At 47.8% G+C, this 18,658-nt stretch overlaps 3 protein-coding genes and 1 long non-coding RNA gene across 11 annotated transcripts; 2 read left to right on the top strand and 2 right to left on the bottom strand.

Annotated features, from left to right (window-relative positions):
- The first annotated feature begins 1,853 nt into the window (after nt 1-1,853).
- LOC108033078 (transcription elongation factor SPT6) lies at nt 1,854-9,221 on the top strand. Its single transcript, XM_017107247.3, has 6 exons — nt 1,854-2,026; nt 2,214-2,298; nt 2,783-3,012; nt 3,329-3,448; nt 3,516-3,667; nt 3,778-9,221. The coding sequence occupies exons 1-6, from the start codon at nt 1,988-1,990 to the stop codon at nt 8,753-8,755; spliced, it is 5,604 nt and encodes a 1,867-aa protein (XP_016962736.1). The 5' UTR covers nt 1,854-1,987; the 3' UTR covers nt 8,756-9,221.
- A 230-nt stretch (nt 9,222-9,451) lies between these two features.
- Nucleotides 9,452-11,222, bottom strand: LOC108033079 (uncharacterized). Of its 2 annotated transcripts, none has more exons than XM_017107248.3 (4): nt 11,027-11,222; nt 10,882-10,970; nt 10,749-10,817; nt 9,452-9,658 (listed from the first exon to the last, which is right to left on the bottom strand). In XM_017107248.3, exons 1-4 carry the CDS (start codon nt 11,132-11,134, stop codon nt 9,571-9,573), a joined length of 354 nt encoding a protein of 117 aa, XP_016962737.1. In that variant the 5' UTR covers nt 11,135-11,222; the 3' UTR covers nt 9,452-9,570. The 2 variants fall into 2 exon arrangements, with proteins under 2 accessions (XP_016962737.1, XP_016962738.1); XM_017107249.3 differs by lacking the exon at nt 9,452-9,658 and adding an exon at nt 9,690-9,851.
- Nucleotides 11,223-12,342: 1,120 nt separating this feature from the next.
- Nucleotides 12,343-15,139, top strand: LOC108033029 (uncharacterized). Of its 3 annotated transcripts, XR_007765988.1 has the most exons (4): nt 12,364-12,453; nt 12,538-12,902; nt 13,460-13,883; nt 13,935-15,139. It is a non-coding gene; the product is annotated as an uncharacterized LOC108033029 (long non-coding RNA). The 3 variants fall into 3 exon arrangements; XR_001768658.3 differs by having other exon boundaries at nt 12,343-12,453; nt 12,578-12,902; nt 13,460-15,139; XR_007765987.1 differs by having other exon boundaries at nt 12,361-12,453; nt 13,460-15,139.
- A 1,436-nt stretch (nt 15,140-16,575) lies between these two features.
- On the bottom strand, nt 16,576-18,544 carry LOC108033181 (polyubiquitin-B). Of its 5 annotated transcripts, none has more exons than XM_050889681.1 (3): nt 18,378-18,544; nt 17,611-18,119; nt 16,576-16,926 (listed from the first exon to the last, which is right to left on the bottom strand). In XM_050889681.1, the coding sequence occupies exons 2-3, from the start codon at nt 18,112-18,114 to the stop codon at nt 16,738-16,740; spliced, it is 693 nt and encodes a 230-aa protein (XP_050745638.1). In that variant the 5' UTR covers nt 18,115-18,119; nt 18,378-18,544; the 3' UTR covers nt 16,576-16,737. The 5 variants fall into 5 exon arrangements, with proteins under 5 accessions (XP_050745638.1, XP_050745622.1, XP_050745532.1 ...); XM_050889665.1 differs by having other exon boundaries at nt 16,576-17,154; XM_050889575.1 differs by having other exon boundaries at nt 16,576-17,610; nt 17,839-18,119; nt 18,378-18,543.
- Between the last annotated feature and the right edge of the window lie 114 nt (nt 18,545-18,658).

The following is an 18,658-nucleotide window of genomic DNA, read 5'->3' on the forward strand; positions in this document are numbered from 1 at the left end:
CAGGGATTTCTTAGCCAGAACAACTCTGAGGAAGCGGCTAAAGCTCTGCAGGAAGAGATTTACTCCATCCTTGTGTCCATTCCTCGACAGCAACCAGCCCCACCATCCGAAGAACCTTCCCGGTTTTCCTTTATGAAACCAAAATTAGATGCCAAAGTACAATCATTCCGGGCAGATGCGATTGTACTTTTGCGACAACATGTCGAAAAAGAGAACCAGCACGAAAAGTGCGAGGTAAAAATGTATAAGCTTAAACTATCTTCTTTCCGTGTAACAATAATTTATCTTATTTCAAATGTCCAACAAAGAAGCTTCCAAAAAGTTATCAAGAAAGTCAACTTATATCCGACCGTCGCACTAGACTATCATCTTCCGTCGTCGGTAAACTGTTGTTTTTAAACAAAAATCAACATTTAAATAAAATTTAACTGTGATTTGAAAAAAAAGTTCATTTAAACATCGATGAAACATCGATGATTGATGATTCACCAAAAACATCGGAAGCATCGATGTTTGCAGAGAGTGTGCCAAATCGGGTGTATCGTACGATTGCGAGTTGGCCTTGGTACATAAGAAATGAGGTCCTAGCTAACGATCACAACATCCCCACTGTGCGAGACCAGATCAACATGCATTCGCCAAAATATATTGCCTACTTACTCATCGATAAAGTTATCGGGTTTCGAGCAACTTTGCCTAGCCCGCTTGGTGGGACTTTCGGTATTTATATATTGATTTAATACTGCCTGACCGCGGAATGTTCGTTATTTAAACCACTTAATACCAAGTTACTAGTATATATTTGTTTTATTATGAGCACCGCACCAATTTTTATATATACACCCATCAGTGCCAAGCACATTTTAAGACTTATTACAAGTACCAACAATGAAAATCTAAAAACTGGCTGAGATGGTATCATCCATAGATACAACACACTTAACACCCGCCTTCAAATAAAGAAATAAATATGCGTTCATTTTCTTTTTATTTGAAGCCCTACACCCGTCCTGCAGCCGATCCCATTTTAGGCTTAAAATACTTTATTTTTAAAAATGAAAAGAGCATTGGCGGCACTTAAAATTTGTAGTAAAAGCTTTAAAAATAACGACAATGGATAATTACAAAAAATTATTTTAAGTCTTTACTACAAAAGTTCTCTACTGTTCAATAAAATGCAAATTTTTACAATATCTTCAATTTTAATTTTTATTTTTTTTAAATTTTTCGATAATTTCAAAAATTTGAGTCATTCCGCACATAATGATGACGATGGCTTGTATAACCGAATAGTGTAAACTATTTGGGACTACATTAAGTTTTAATAATTAATAGAAATTGGCTTTAAAAATATGGGCGCCATCTAGCGGCAATAACTTTAATTGCCCTTAGCTTGTGAATGGGGCGATCTTTTAATCAAACTTTAAATGTTGGCCCGATAATTAAATTGCTCTACACAGGAACTCCTAAAATTTCTATTCTTTCTAAAAATTTCTATAATATTTCTTCTACTTTTTAAGTATTTTCCAACGAGTACTAACTACATTCCCTTTCATAACCTGGCTTGCCTGAGCTTGGACCCGAACCGAATGGGTCTTCGCTAGTCTCCAATTAGAAAGTAATCGGAATTATCGACTCAGTGCACCCGATTTCCAAATTTTGTTCTGTAAATATGGAAGAGCATAAATGGCGCATATGTCTAATTTCGTTTATCTCGTTTGCTTTTCCTTTTTTGCTTCAGCTATTAATGCCTATTTGTACTGAGAATACACTTCACATAGTTCGCGTCGTAACGTTTAAACTCTGCCATCGATGCTGCCAGACTTCTCGAAACTTCGATAGTATCGAATAAACACCCAGCTCTATCCAGCCTTCTTCTTCGTCTTCTTGGTTTTTTTTATTGTGACTCTGCAGCGACGTTTTTTGTGCATTACTTTTAGTTAGATTCGTTTTTAAGCCCTATAGTTTAATTGTTTAATTTATTGTGATGGCCGAATTTCTGGACTCCGAGGCCGAGGAATCGGAGGTATGTGTGCCGCAAGTGCAAGTATTTTCGCGCTGCGTTTTTCCCTGTTTTGCAGGCGCGCGTACCGTGTGTATGTGTATATGTGTGCGGTGTGCGTTGTGCTTTGCGTGTGTATATATGAGTGTACATTATATATTTCGCATTTTCCCCAATCCAATGGCTTTTCCCCGCTTTGTTTCTCCCGCAGGAGGAGGAAGAATTGGACGTGAACGAGCGCAAGAAGCTGAAGAAGCTGAAAGCCGCCGTCTCCGACAGCAGCGAAGAAGAAGAGGGTGAGTTTTCCAGCCGCCAAGCGCGCGTACGAAAACAAAGTGTGTGTAGTGGTGATCGCTGGCGGGCTTTTCCCCTGCCCCCTCCACCGGCGGGGCCAATCCAAGTCCGGGATAATGATCTCAATATCCAAGGAAATCTGCCCGTGCACTGCTCCTTTTGTTTACAACTTTGAGGTTAGGTCTTGTGTTTTTACCGTGCTACTGCTACCGTGGCCATGGAGCAGCAGCAACAACAAGCGGCGTTCGTTCCAGTAAGTGGAACATGGAACAAGTGCGGCGAATTGGGAGAACGCTGCTTTTCCAGCGGGTTTCCAGAGACCCGTCGATCTCGAGATACTGGAATAATCAATTGGATTATCATAACTCTCACTATTTATACTATATACCATCAAGGTCGATTCAGACCCCGGAGGCTAGCCACTTTTACCCGATAAACTGGCGCAATTAACTGAACCCCCTTATCTTTTCAATGTCCATCCCGCAGATGACGAGGAGCGCCTGCGCGAGGAGCTCAAGGATCTTATCGACGACAATCCCATCGAGGAGGACGACGGCAGCGGTGATGACTCGGACACCGGCAGCGGGGGCGACACCGAGGGCGGCGGCAGCGGCAAGAAGCGTAAAAAGCACGAGGACGACGATCTGGACGATCGGCTGGAGGACGATGACTACGATCTGATTGAGGAGAACTTGGGCGTCAAAGTAGAGAGACGGGTAGGTGTTTCTCTGCATTAGTGCTTAACAAAGAAAGCACCAATGGAATAGGGTTTTTCTATACCATACAGCCATGTTTTTGGGTAATTAAGTAGAAGAACCATTGGTTGTAATCATTTAAAATACTCAAACGCCATAGAAAAAGTTAAGTTACATTCAGTAACAACAATATTCGCTAGATATGATGGTCATTTTATAAAAGGATTGGTTGATTACCACAAACTTACACTCCTAAATACCTGAAAGATTAATAATGATAGCATCGCCATAAATATACCCTGTAATTTCCCTTTAATCATCACTATTTCCCCCGCAGAAACGCTTCAAGCGCCTGCGTCGCATCCACGACAACGAGAGCGATGGCGAGGAGCAGCACGTGGACGAGGGTCTGGCCCGGGAGCAGATCGCCGAGCAGCTGTTCGACGAGAACGATGAGGTAAGCAGCAGCCCGTAGTCACGAACATCTAACAATCATTGCCTAACCAATTGCCTCGATCCTCCAGAGCGTTGAACACCGCAGCGAGCGCAGTCCCAGGGAGGCCGACGCCTTCGACGAAGAGGACTCTGAGTCGGATGCGGATGATTTCATTGTGGATGACAACGGGCGTCCCATAGCGGAGAAGAAAAAGAAGCGTCGTCCCATCTTCACGGACGCGTAAGTTTATTAAGCTTTTTCAAAAACATAGTTAGAAATGAAATCATACTTCTTAATAAGGTCTTTACAAATTCATAGAACCTTAAATCATATACCCAATCCACCTTCAGATCTCTGCAAGAGGGCCAGGACATCTTCGGCGTGGACTTCGACTACGACGACTTCTCCAAGTACGAGGAGGACGAGTACGAGGATGACTCCGAGGGCGACGAATATGATGAGGAGCTGGGCGCCGGCGATGACATGCGCGTTAAGAAGAAGAAGGCGCTCAAGAAGAAGGTGGCCAAGAAGACGATCTTTGACATTTACGAGCCGAGCGAGCTGAAGCGTGGCCACTTCACCGACATGGACAACGAGATCCGCAAGACGGACATCCCCGAGCGCATGCAGCTGCGCCAGGTGCCCGTCACCCCGGTGCCCGAGGGATCCCACGAGCTGGACCTCGAGGCAGATTGGATCTACAAGTATGCGTTCTGCAAGCAAACCGTTTCCGAGCAGGAGAAGGCCGAAAACCGTGAGAAGCTGCGCAAACCGCCGACGGCTGTGAACAAGATTAAGCAGACGCTGGAGTTCATCCGAAACCAGCAGCTGGAGGTGCCCTTCATCGCCTTCTACCGCAAGGAGTACGTGAAGCCGGAGCTGAACATAGACGACCTGTGGAAGGTGTACTACTACGACGAGCGCTGGTGCCAGCTGAACGAGCGTAAGCGCAAGCTAAAGGTGCTCTTCGAGAAGATGCGCCAATTCCAGTTGGACACGCTGTGCGCCGACCCAGACAAGCCCATTCCGGACGACGTGCGTCTGATGCTGGACAGCGATTTCGAGCGCCTGGACGACGTGCAGTCCATGGAGGAGCTGAAGGACGTCCACATGTACTTCCTGCTCAACTACTCGCACGAGCTGCCGCGCATGCAGGCGGAGCAGCGGCGCAAGGTGATCCAGGAGCGGCGCGAGGCCAAGGCTCGTCGCCAGGCGGCAGCCGCCGAGAACGGCGACGATGCGGCCGAGGGTGCGGCGATAGTGATCCCAGAGCCGGAGGACGATGACGATCCGGAGCTGATCGACGACCAGTTGAAGCAGGCGCCCAACAGCAGTCCCTACGCGGTGTTCCGCAAGGCGGGCATCTGCGGCTTTGCCAAGCACTTTGGTCTCACGCCGGAGCAGTTTGCCGAGAACCTGCGCGACAACTACCAGCGTAACGAGGTCACTCAGGAAAGCCTTGGTCCCACAGAGCTGGCCAAGCAATATCTGTCGCCTCGCTTCATGACCACGGACGAGGTGATCCACGCGGCCAAGTACGTAGTGGCCCGCCAGCTGGCCCAGGAGCCACTGCTGCGCAAGACCATGCGAGAGGTTTACTTCGACAGAGCCCGGATCAACATACGGCCCACCAAGAACGGCATGGTCCTGATCGACGAGAACTCGCCGGTGTACTCGATGAAGTACGTGGCCAAGAAGCCGGTGGGCGATCTCTTCGGCGACCAGTTCATCAAGCTGATGATGGCCGAGGAGGAGAAGCTGCTTGAGATTACGTTCCTCGAGGAGTTCGAGGGCAACGCAAATGCCAACGGCCCCCCGGGCGACTATGTGGAGCAGTCCAAGGCTCTGTACCATCTGGACCAGTTCTCCAAGCACGTCCTCGAGTGGAATGCGCTGCGGGCGGAGTGCGTGAAGCTGGCGCTGCAGAAGTGGGTCATTCCGGATCTGATCAAGGAACTGCGCTCCACACTGCACGAGGAGGCGCAGCAGTTTGTGTTGCGCTCCTGCACCGGCAAGTTGTACAAGTGGCTGAAGGTGGCGCCCTACAAACCTGAACTGCCCACCGACTACGGCTACGAGGAGTGGAGCACGCTCAGGGGCATTCGGGTGCTGGCCTTGGCCTACGATCCCGACCCGTCGGTGGCCGCCTTCTGTGCAGTGACCACCGTGGAGGGCGACATCTCCGACTACCTGCGACTGCCAAATATACTGAGGCGCAAGAATTCGCACAACGCCGAGGAGAAGGCCCAGAAGTTGGCCGACCTGCGAAAGCTGAGCGACTTCATAAAAATGAAGAAGCCACACATTGTAGTCATTGGGGCCGAATCGCGTGACGCCCAGAACCTCCAGACGGACATCAAGGAGATACTGCAGGAGTTGGAGTCATCCGAACAGTTTCCGCCCATCGAGGTGGAGATCATCGACAACGAGCTGGCCAAGATCTACGCCAACTCCAAGAAGGGTGAGTCAGACTTCAAGGAGTACCCTGCGCTGCTGAAGCAGGCCGTTTCACTGGCCCGCAAGATGCAGGATCCGCTGGTGGAGTACTCGCAGCTGTGCGATGCGGACGACGAGATTCTCTGCCTGCGCTACCATCCGCTGCAGGAGCGTGTGCCGCGCGAACTGCTGCTGGAGCAGCTCAGTCTGCAGTTCATCAACCGGACCAGCGAGGTGGGCCTGGACATCAACCTGATGGTGCAGAACTCACGGACAGTTAACTTACTGCAGTACACCTGCGGCTTGGGTCCGCGCAAGGGGCAGGCTCTACTTAAACTGCTCAAACAGAGCAACCAGCGGCTTGAGAACCGCACCCAGCTGGTCACAGTGTGCCACTTGGGGCCCAAGGTCTTCATCAACTGCAGCGGTTTCATCAAGATCGATACCTCATCGCTGGGCGACAGCACGGAGGCGTATGTCGAGGTGCTGGACGGGTCTCGTGTGCATCCGGAGACGTACGAGTGGGCCAGAAAAATGGCCATCGATGCCATGGAGTACGATGACGAGGAGACCAATCCGGCCGGCGCTCTCGAGGAGATCCTGGAGTCGCCAGAGCGCCTCAAGGATCTCGATCTGGACGCCTTCGCCGTGGAGCTGGAGCGCCAGGGTTTCGGCAGCAAGAGCATCACGCTGTACGACATCCGGAACGAGTTGAGCTGCCTGTACAAGGACTACCGCACGCCGTACACCAAGCCCAGTGCGGAGGAGCTCTTCGACATGCTGACCAAGGAGACGCCCGACTCCTTCTACGTGGGCAAGTGCGTCACGGCCATGGTCACCGGGTTCACCTACCGTCGGCCGCAGGGCGAGCAGCTGGACAACGCGAATCCGGTGCGCATCGAGTCAAGCGACAGCTGGCAGTGTCCCTTCTGCCACAAGGACGACTTCCCCGAGCTGTCCGAGGTGTGGAACCACTTTGACGCGAATGCCTGTCCCGGCCAGGCATCTGGCGTGCGGGTGCGTCTGGAGAACGGCCTGCCGGGCTTCATACACATCAAGAATCTGTCCGATAAGCAGGTGCGCAATCCGGAGGAGCGCGTCCGCGTCTCCCAGATGATCCACGTGCGCATCATCAAAATCGACATCGATCGCTTCTCGGTGGACTGCTCCTCGAAGACGGCCGACCTGAAGGATGTGAACAACGAGTGGCGGCCGAGGCGCGACAACTACTATGACTTTGTGACCGAGGAGCAGGACAACCGGAAGGCCAGCGACGCCAAGGCGAAGGCTCTGAAGCGGAAGACCTACGCCCGCCGGGTGATCGCCCACCCCAGCTTCTTCAACAAGTCGTATGCGGAGGTGGTGGCCATGCTGGCGGAGGCCGACCAGGGCGAGGTCGCTCTGCGGCCGAGCAGCAAGTCCAAGGATCACCTGACAGCCACCTGGAAGGTGGCCGACGACATCTTCCAGCACATCGATGTGCGCGAGGAGGGCAAAGAGAACGAGTACAGCCTGGGCAGGAGCCTGTGGATTGGCACCGAGGAATTCGAGGACCTGGACGAAATCATCGCCCGGCACATCACACCGATGGCCCTGGCAGCCCGCGAACTGATACAGTACAAGTACTACAAGCCCAACACAACGGCGGCCAACGCGAACGAGCGGGATTTCATGGAGCAGGTGCTGCGCGACGAAAAGACCAAGGACCCAAAGAAGATTCACTACTTCTTCACGGCATCGCGCAGCATGCCGGGCAAGTTCCTGCTCTCCTATCTGCCCAAGACGAAGGTGCGCCACGAGTACGTGACGGTGATGCCGGAGGGCTATCGTTTTCGCGGCCAGATCTTTGATTCTGTGAACAGTCTGTTGCGCTGGTTCAAGGAGCACTGGCTGGATCCCACGGCCTCGCCGGCAACCGCCTCCTCGGGCTCCAACTCAACGCCGCTGCACTCGATGCGTCCGCCTCCAACGATCTCCTCATCCTCTGTGACTTCCTTGGGCTCCCAGGCGCCCTACAGCATCACCGGCAGCGTGACAGGAGGCACGCCACGCAGTGGCATCAGCAGTTCCGGCGGCGGCGGGGGCAGCTCCAGCGCCTACTCCGTATCGCATTCCATGGTTGGCTACAACTCCTCATCCGGCGGCTCGGGGGCGGCTGCAGCGGCTTCCTCGCACTACGGCAGCTCATCGACGCCGTCATTTGGGGCGATCATCAATACTCCGTACACGCCCAGTGGACAGACGCCCTTCATGACGCCCTACACTCCACACGCCTCGCAGACGCCGCGCTACGGCCACAATGTGCCGAGTCCTAGCTCGCAATCCTCGAGCAGTCAGCGGCATCACTACGGCAGCAGTTCCGGCACGGGCAGCACGCCCAGGTATTACGACATGGGAGGAGGCGGCGGCTCCAATGCCTACAACATGGGCGGTGGCAACATGCCGCCGCATCACCAGCAACGTGCCAAAGAGAACCTCGACTGGCAGCTGGCCAACGACGCCTGGGCAAGGCGCAGGCCACCGCCGCAGCAGCAGCAGCAGTCGCACCATGGCCAGCAGCAGCATCACCATCCGCAGCAGCCACAGCAGATGGGAATGGGCATAAGCATGGGCATGGGAATGGGAATGGGCATGGGAATGGGCATGGGCATGGGACCCGGAGGCGGCGGCGGCGGAGGAGGCTATGGATCCACGCCCGGCAACGACTACAGCAGCGGAGGAGGAGGCGGTGGACACAATCGTGGCATGGGCATGGGCATGGGCATGAACCAGGGCCACGGACCCAGCGCTTCCATGTCCTCGAAGGCGTCCGTGCGCAGCACCCCGCGTACCAACACCTCACCCCACTCGATGAATCTGGGCGACGCCACGCCCCTGTACGACGAGAACTAGGGCGGCGGCCTAAACCACCACAAACTACAAAAGAACACTATGCTAAACACATTAACTAATCTACGAAACGAGAACAGAACAGAACAGAACAGCCTACAATAATAATAGAACAGAAAGGAAGCCAACACGCGCAGCTGGCGGAGAAGCGGCTGCATTAATCTTAGAAAGTCGGAGTGCGATTTCGCATGGATCCTCAACGATACTTACGTTTAAGAGCAAGTCTATAACTGATTCGCGGTACACGCATCTATATATACATAAATATATATATTTAAATATATATATACACCTTCATATGTGTAATCGAAGATTGCGGGGCGCCTGCCGTTGGCGTCCGAGGAGTCATCGTCCGAGGGCGAACGCGGCTAGGCAGGAACCGGAGGAGGAGCTGGGATGGCGGGAGGAGCAGTCAGGTTTGTGACGACGGAAGGACGAAAAATAAATTTGAATTTTTTCTGACCAGAAATGCGAGTGTTCTTACTTTCGGGGACCTAGTAATGCCAGACCCTTGGAACCATATAGTCATAAGAACTCACACTGTAATCTAAGGAACGCGCGTTCTGTTCCGAAAGACAAGCTTCTCAAACCTGAGATCGAAGTACTTAGTGTTTAGACCTTTAGTTTTATGAAATATTTTTTGTTTCAATAATTTCCTTGAATGAACCTCGTTCCGCCCCGAATAAAGCGCCAGAATCGTTTGTTTTAGCAATTTGTACAGTTTATTTCGTATCAAATGATTGGAAAACGATTTTTGAGCTGGAACAATGACTCTGTAATCACGGAATGCAGCTGGTTCTCAGGTCCCCGGCCGCGGATTAGGTCCTGGCCACTCCGCGGCGAATCACATAGACCAGGGTGATCCCGACGAAGGCGGCGCCCAGGGCCAGTGCAATGTGGCGGCAGCTATTTGGAATGAAAATGTACGAGAGGGTGAAAATCATAGAGAACAGGCCGGGAGGACATTGCCACAAGTTTCCATCGACCAACTAAGGACACTTTGGTTAATTAGCGGGTTTGCGGGTTTGGGGGTTAATTTAAGATGCAGCATTGCTTGGGGGCGGCGGCGGGCTCTTCGCTCGCTTCAGTGGGCGTGGCACTACAGTAGGCGATGCGCAAACCAAGAATCAAAATAAAAGGTCAATTCAAGATAGAAACCATTCAGAAACGGTGCAACTTTACAGCGTGCAAGGTTTGTTCACCAGAACAGCAGGTTAGTTCCGGGCGAGGGGCGTGCTGGGGTTAAATGTGGATACTGTACACTATCTATGGGACATTTACAGGTCAGTCGGGACTTACGATCCAACTAGCTCTTGTAGAACCTTATTTTCGTGCTTGAGAAAGACGTAAATCTTGGAAAAGTAGGCGAGTCGTTACGAAAAACAAGTATTAGACAAGCAGTATTTGAAAATGTGATAAATATTCAGTATGGTTTCGTGGTCAACCTAGACATTTGCTTTGAGGTGTCAAGACTTACATGCAGTGTCTAGCAGTCTGTTTTTAATGATGAGGCCATGACTTTCAACTTTAAAACAAATATCAAAATAAATATGAACAATATTTCAAGGCAAATGCTAATGGTAATGGAATTTCCTTAGAAACAGAGCCACAAGTTATTCAGCAATGTTGCAAAACACAAGCTGATATCAAAAGTAAAGGGAAACTTTCAGGACACTTCGGGGGCTTCTGGGCAATTAATGGATTACATCACAGTGGGCTAATTGCTATCATGCTTAATGGCCTATTGATTAGAGCCAGAATGGCCAGGCCAAGCTCATGCGAAACCGGTTTCGGTCAAAAATAAACGTCATGCATTTGAAAGGTCGAGTTAGTTCAGAGGAATGATGGAATGTTCCCGAGGCATATAATGAGATCAACTCCGGGCGAGGAGAGCAGGGCCGTGGATTCTTTATTTACAGATGGCTGGGTTGGTGGGCAGTTGTGTTTACATGCGGCTCTACCTTCTGGCGACCCCAAGGCAGGTCGGGACTCTCACCTAATGGGACTTTTCTTGGGGATATCGGCAGCGGCCAGGTCACCAATGTAGTACTTCTTGAGCATCTCCCTGGAAGAGAAGGGGAATCTTTGAGAAGGCCCGTCTAACCGGGTGAACCGATGGACTTTCCGACCTCGCCTCCGAGCTGTGGCCCACATCGTTGAAGTCCTTGGTAGCATCGCGCCCGGCCACATCCACCAGGGAGTCCTCGCCACCGGGGTGCTGCAATGGAGGGCATGTAATCGGCCCTAAAAGTGCGGCTCTTCGCCGAAACTTGCCTCGAGCCGGAACTGGGTCACATCGTACACCTTGTTGTTGATGACTATCCACAGGTCCTGGGCCTTGTTGTGCTGCTTCACGGTGGCCAACGAGATTTCCTTGCTCATTTTGACTCCTGCTCTCCTCTCCAGAAAAACTGCGAACCTGTTGTGCTCCAAAAAGTGCTTGACCTTTAAGTGTGACCGTTCAATTCGGCCAGCAGGTCCCGCAAAATGCACTAAATTAGCCCACGTTCCAGTCACAGAACCACTCGAATTAATTACAGTGTACCTATTTCACAAGAATAAAACCATATTTTATTAAGGGGTTACGTATGTACTCTTGTAGCAAAAAAAGGTGGATTTCTGTTACTTTTTTTATAAGCAAACAGTTTTTTATCTGTTTGGTGTCTTTAAGTACACTAATTCCAGGTATTCTTTATTTGGTTTAATTATTATTTTATAAAAATATATAATTTATTTAAAAAAAAAAGTTAAAAAGGATTTTTAGACAACTTACCGATCGATTTCAAGTGGCCACAGTTCCGGAGGCGGTTTATCTGAAATCAGAAATTTAAAAACGAAATTAGATATTAGAAAATGAAGTAGAAATGTTGTACAGTGGAAATTGCAAAAGTTTTAACGAAAATTTCATTATTCGATGTAAAAACAATAGAAAAACTTTTGTTTCCCGACAAATGATATATATATTTATTGCAATCAATCAAGATTGTCGCGGTAAAGTTTTAAGCTCACTGCTTCGCATCTATAAATTTCTATATCATTGGTTCTAGGGGTATTCTTAAAGCTATATATTACTACAAAATGCAAAAACTTTACATTTTTTAGCCGGCAAACCTGTATTTAACTAGCCTTTTTGAGAAGCTAAAAGTATTATATATATATGTAGGTACTATTCTAAAGAGCGATCTTTTATATAAACCTAAAAAAGGTTCGAAATATACTGGGTATTAAACTGATTGAAAGGTCAACTGTCCAAGATGTTTTATTCTATGAGAACTGTAGAACACATTAGTCAGATATATAAAAAACATTTTATTTTCTCTTAAAAACGTTGAAATCCCTGTTTATAAAGATGTATGCAATTTTATTCTAAACCTGTAAAGCCAATATAGTTTTCTGAACCTCGGGATTTATAATAAGCGTTTTGATGAAGTACAACGTTTTCCAAAGTTCTAATTTGATATCTTAGTGAGTTAATAATTTTGGGCGGGGAAGTGCTTAAATTTCCCATAGTGCAGTCTAAAATAAAACGATATTTTTATATTCTAGTAGGCTTTTGCAAACGGTCTCTGTACTATTCTTTCCTGTCAAAGCAAATTCAGTGAAAATAGTCAGTCCTCAATCGGGTGCCAATGGAAACGGTTCTCAGCACATTTCATCCTTAATTTGAGGAAATTTCACTGCACACTTTCACTGGAAAAGAGGTGAGTTTTTAGCTACAATTCCAAATATTTGGTAGGAATATATTTTGGGGACTGCTGTCCACTTTCACACGACTGCCTAAACAGATGATCTAATTTTTTCCTCTGGCCCGTTTTGTCCGTCAAGCTTGTGATCCGACTCGAACCTCGTACATCACTCATTCGGCACGGAACTCACTGCCCGAGAGAAGCCCTATTTGCAGGCCTAAAATCGCCTTTTCGAGGTGGAGAAACGCATTGCGGATCAACCCAAACCACGGACATGCTCCGCTGAACTGAGGAGGCTGCGCCAATCGAGTAGTCACTAGTGGCAGAGGACGAGGACGAGATGATTCGGCTGGATCTTTACATTCCTGAGAGGTGCTACTTAGTACATGGCCACGCAGAGGACGAGGAACACTGCATCTGCATTCTGTAAAACCGCCGCCTCTGCACAAGGACCTTGCCTTAGAGTGAGTCCTCCTTTACTTTACTTTGACCTGAAAAATCATACACTAAAAGGCTACTCCTGAGAGCACAAAAACCCTACATCGAACCTACATTCTACAGACCTTTTACATAAATCACTCTGAACTTTCCGAAGCCAAGAATTTCAGATAGCTCCACGAGTCTTAAAATATGTGTTAAATTTACTAAAAAATTGGAAAATCATTATCAAAAGCAGCCAAAATTAGTCCATCAGCTTTTCTCACAATAATTCCTTCTCTCTTAATTTCCTTCAGTTCTTAGCCACACAAATAAATTAAAAATGAAACTTTGCCAGCTTTTAACCTTTGTCAATCATATTTTCCCCTTAAAAAACAGCACCAACACTTCCCTCCTTATCCAAGTCATGAAATCTATCCTCAGTTCCCCCCAGTTGCACAGAAGAGGCACAAGTTCATCACCTTTTCGGCGCCTAAAAAGAGCTTTTTCATCAGTAAATACAGAACATTCTATTCTATTCATAAGTTCGTTTTACACTTAAAATAATTTTACAAGTTAGTTAAAATGTTTTTATATTCCTTAGCTTATCTTATTAATCGCCGAGATTACGTAGGATCCTGGTCCACTCCAAGAGAGTCCTGATAACCCAACCTCGAGAAACCACTGGTACACGCGTTGGGGACAGCAGATTCTCCTCCCAGGATGGGAGGATATGACTCTCTCGCCAATGCGGGCTATTTATTGATCGCCAGGATTGACTACCTAAATTCTGTGAGTTTCACAGCCAAAGACTACAATCGACCCCCAATGGAACTAGCCCAAATCCACTTGAGGGTTGGGGAAGTGGATGAACCCAAGATTTTCCTTCAGATGTGCCTCCTTGCCCAATGAGTCGCCTGCCGTGTGGCGTTGGCTAAAATAAATCTTCGAAAAGGTCTCCGAGGCAAATCGATGGGGCAATTGAAGTGTTGCCCAAGGGGTTAGAAAAACCAAATGCCAGTCGCCAGGTAAGGGTGTCCACTGCATCCTGATTTTTTGACTCCCAAACGCGTCCGCAGGACCCTGACTCGGTTGGATCCCTTCGCCCCCATGGTGACGTCCTCATTGGACACGGACTTCCAGAGACTCCTCTGCTCAACCCGCCAGCGAAGCCCTGGCGACCAGATGGCTTTTCCACCTCCTTGCGCTTCACTTCAATGGCCTCGTCCATTTTCATGGGGTCTCTCTCAGAGATGTATCTTGGCCAGCGGCTCACTGCATGGGACTCATTTGGCAAGGGGGAATAGCGGAGGGCAAATCTTGGGCTTATCCCCTTCACCGACCCCCAGGTGGGTTTGGGCCAGTCCCGTTTGGGGATTTGGTATAGCAAACGGGCAGGGCCTTGGTGAGGGGATCGGGTGTCTCCTGCGGATGCACTCGATACCCTGGTCGGGGCCTTTGCCCACTGCCAGGCTAGTGAGTCACTCGAGCCAGTGGGATTCAACAACTGCCACGACTTGATGGGCAAATGAATCAACTCATACGTGTGCGTTAGTTTAAATCGCCGAATGAGCACCGATTAAGTAGCTGGCCCAACGATTTGAAGGCCATCAGAGGCTCCGGGAGGCGAAGCGTACCGGATGACCAAGTGGATGCAAGCTCTGGAAGGCACCAGGAGAAGTCTGAAGAACCCAAATAGGACGGAAAATGATAGCAGCGATAGGATAGGATTGATTTCCGAAGAGGAGCGCCAGGAGAAGATGTCTCTCGTTACCCAGTTATGACTCAAGTGCAAGCAAGTTAAGACAGTGCCTTGAAATTTTAGAAAAATATCCCCTATGGATGAATATGGATATGGAACATGGAGTCTCCTGAAAGATTGTGTATGCCCTTCTAAAGTCTGAAGAACTCAAAATTTATAAAAAAGGCAGTGATATGATACGCGGACATAACCTGGGAAATCATTTTCATTCAGAATCGGAAATTGAGGTTATTTTCCAGGAAGAACCAGCTGGAGAGTCGCCTTCACTACCCAACTTTAAATGGTTGAAAAATATCCTTTGAGTAAGGTACATATGGAACGCACCGCGAAAATTGTGAATGCCCTTCTAGAGTCTGAAGAACCCCAAAAAAGAAGAAGAATGATGACAGTAAAACTAGGACTTAAACTTCTGTCAGAATCTGATAACTAAACAAACTGCAATCCAATAACCTCCACTCTCTAAATTAATATGGCTATTAGTAAAATGAATGCTCAAAAAATAAACAGATTAGAAAAAATAAATGTAATTTTTGTACTATTTTGTATATATATATATTTATATCCTTGTATGCTCGAAGCATAAGGGTTTTATTTTATTTGTCAAAACGTGTAAAATTAAGTTCTTCCGACCCTATAAAGGATTAAATCAAAAAAGACAATTTAACCAATCCGGGTCTGTCTCTTTCGGCTATGATATTCATTACCCATATTAATACATTTCAAACATTTTTTAAAACGATTTTTTAATAAAAAATAATATTTGATTTTACTTAAAATGTGTTATTTATTAAAAAACAAGGGAAACCCCTATAGTCGACGGCCTCGACTAGCAGATACCTGTTACTCGGATAACAGAAAAGCGCCACCTATCGTTCATTTCTATCGGCTGTTAACGAGTTACACTAACGCGCCACATAACATGAAACATAGGTGGTGCTAGTAAAATTTCAAAGAGCCTATTTTTATACCCTTGCAGAGGGTATAATGATTTCAGTCAGAAGTTTGCAACGCAGTGAAGGAGACTTTCCGACCCCATAAAGTATATACAAGTATATTCTTTATCAGCGTCACAAGACGAGTCGATCTAGCCATGTCCGTCTGTCCGTCCGTTTCTTCGCAAACTAGTCTCTCAGTTTTAAAGCTATAGGGCTGAAACAGTCAAAGAACCACTCGAATTAATTATAGTGTATGCATGAAATGAAATGAATGCTCAAAAAAATAAACAGATTAGGAAAAATAAATGTATTTTTTGTATTATTTTGTAATTGTATAGAAGGATACGAAAGCATAAAGGTTTTATTTTATTTGTCAAAACGTGTAAAATTAAGTTCTTCCGACCCTATAAAGGATTAAATCAAACAAGACAATTTAACCAATCTGGGTCTGTCTGGTTCGGTTATGATATTCATTACAAAATTATACATATCAAACATTTTTAAAGTGAAATATTTAATAAAAAATAATATTTGATTTTACTTATAAATGTGTTATTTATTAAAAAACAAGGGAAACCCCTATAGTCGACGGCCTCGACTAGCAGATACCTGTTACTCGGATAACAGAAAAGCGCCACCTCTCGTTCATTTCTATCGGCTGTTAACGAGTTACACTAACGCGCCACAAAACATGAAACTTAGGTGGTGCTAGTGAAATTTCAAATGGTGCCGATTTTCTATATGAATACACTTCACCCTCTCGCAAGATATTTAATTTTTTATGGTTATAACTTTTTAGTGAATGGTACGACTTCAATCATTTTTGGCATCTAAATTGGTATTGATAATAAGAACAGAACCTCATTTAAAATTTTACAATATAAAAATATGTGGCCGCTATTATTATAAAGGAAACGACGCCAAATGCCGAAAGTATCTTTAATGCTTGCATATCTTGTCCTCCTTTGACTTTCTTTAGCTGAGCAACTATCATAACCAAACCCAATAAAAACCACAAGCGAATTACTTTTGAACACACAAATTAAAAATTTATTTTTCGAATACCAATATGTGTAGAGATTATACTTATTGCTTTTTCTCAAAGCCGATTAACTAAAATTTTGCATGAATACTTGTGTTATGCCTTGGCAAGATCAAATTTATGAGATATTGTGGTGAGAAAATCTAGAGAGCGCCACCACGCAGACGGAGCACCAAGTGGAGGGTGGACTCCTTCTGGATGTTGTAGTCGGACAGGGTGCGTCCGTCCTCCAGCTGCTTTCCGGCGAAGATCAGACGCTGCTGGTCTGGGGGGATTCCCTCCTTGTCCTGGATCTTGGCCTTCACGTTCTCGATGGTATCGGAGGGCTCGACCTCAAGGGTGATGGTCTTGCCAGTCAGGGTCTTCACGAAGATCTGCATGCCACCACGGAGGCGGAGCACCAAGTGGAGGGTGGACTCCTTCTGGATGTTGTAATCGGACAGGGTGCGTCCGTCCTCCAGCTGCTTTCCGGCGAAGATCAGACGCTGCTGGTCTGGGGGGATTCCCTCCTTGTCCTGGATCTTGGCCTTCACGTTCTCGATGGTATCGGAGGGCTCGACCTCAAGGGTGATGGTCTTGCCAGTCAGGGTCTTCACGAAGATCTGCATGCCACCACGGAGGCGGAGCACCAAGTGGAGGGTGGACTCCTTCTGGATGTTGTAATCGGACAGGGTGCGTCCGTCCTCCAGCTGCTTTCCGGCGAAGATCAGACGCTGCTGGTCTGGGGGGATTCCCTCCTTGTCCTGGATCTTGGCCTTAACATTCTCGATGGTGTCGGAGGGCTCGACCTCAAGGGTGATGGTCTTGCCAGTCAGGGTCTTCACGAAGATCTGCATGCCACCACGGAGGCGGAGCACCAAGTGGAGGGTGGACTCCTTCTGGATGTTGTAATCGGACAGGGTGCGTCCGTCCTCCAGCTGCTTTCCGGCGAAGATCAGACGCTGCTGGTCTGGGGGGATTCCCTCCTTGTCCTGGATCTTGGCCTTAACATTCTCGATGGTGTCGGAGGGCTCGACCTCAAGGGTGATGGTCTTGCCAGTCAGGGTCTTCACGAAGATCTGCATACCACCACGCAGACGGAGCACCAAATGCAAGGTGGACTCCTTCTGGATGTTGTAGTCGGACAGAGTGCGTCCGTCCTCCAGCTGCTTTCCGGCGAAGATCAGACGCTGCTGGTCTGGGGGGATTCCCTCCTTGTCCTGGATCTTGGCCTTCACGTTCTCGATGGTATCGGAGGGCTCGACCTCAAGGGTGATGGTCTTGCCAGTCAGGGTCTTCACGAAGATCTGCATGCCACCACGGAGGCGGAGCACCAAGTGGAGGGTGGACTCCTTCTGGATGTTGTAGTCGGAGAGGGTGCGTCCGTCCTCCAGCTGCTTTCCGGCGAAGATCAGACGCTGCTGGTCTGGGGGGATTCCCTCCTTGTCCTGGATCTTGGCCTTAACATTCTCGATGGTGTCGGAGGGCTCGACCTCAAGGGTGATGGTCTTGCCAGTCAGGGTCTTCACGAAAATTTGCATGTTGGCTGGAGGAAAAAGAAAAATTAAGTTTAGTTATGCCTTTGTGGTTTTTCCCCCGAAATGTTTTCACAGCTCGAATTATTTCGCAATGCGACGGCAATTTAGTTTTAGTGACTAATCTCTCATTTTACTGGAAGATAAAATGCCCCCTGGAACTGCGCATACACACATACACACATATTTTCCTTCGCTGCACTTTGCTCGCGTCGACGCCATTTTGATTGCACTGAAGAAAAATTAAGACTCTGTCCAACTCAACTCACCTTATTACCCTTTTTCGCACGATAAAAACTAAATTTCGTTCTTAAATTGTTATCTTCTGCACTTTTTGAATAAACTTTTGATGTTCAAAAACTTGCTTTTTCTTTTCTTTTCCAGGTCACGTCCGCTCTCTACTATTTTTTCACAGCTATTGCCCCGTTTGATAGCCACACACCGTTATTTATAGGCTGCCAGACTGGAAAGTCGCCGCCTGCTGTCCCGCTCTCTCTCGGGTAGTGGCTCGATTTATTTGGCTTTGTTTAGCTTTTAGTGGGGGTTTTTC

The sequence above is a fragment of the Drosophila biarmipes genome, chromosome X (assembly GCF_025231255.1).
Source record: "Drosophila biarmipes strain raj3 chromosome X, RU_DBia_V1.1, whole genome shotgun sequence".
Classification (NCBI taxonomy): Eukaryota; Metazoa; Arthropoda; class Insecta; order Diptera; family Drosophilidae; genus Drosophila; species Drosophila biarmipes.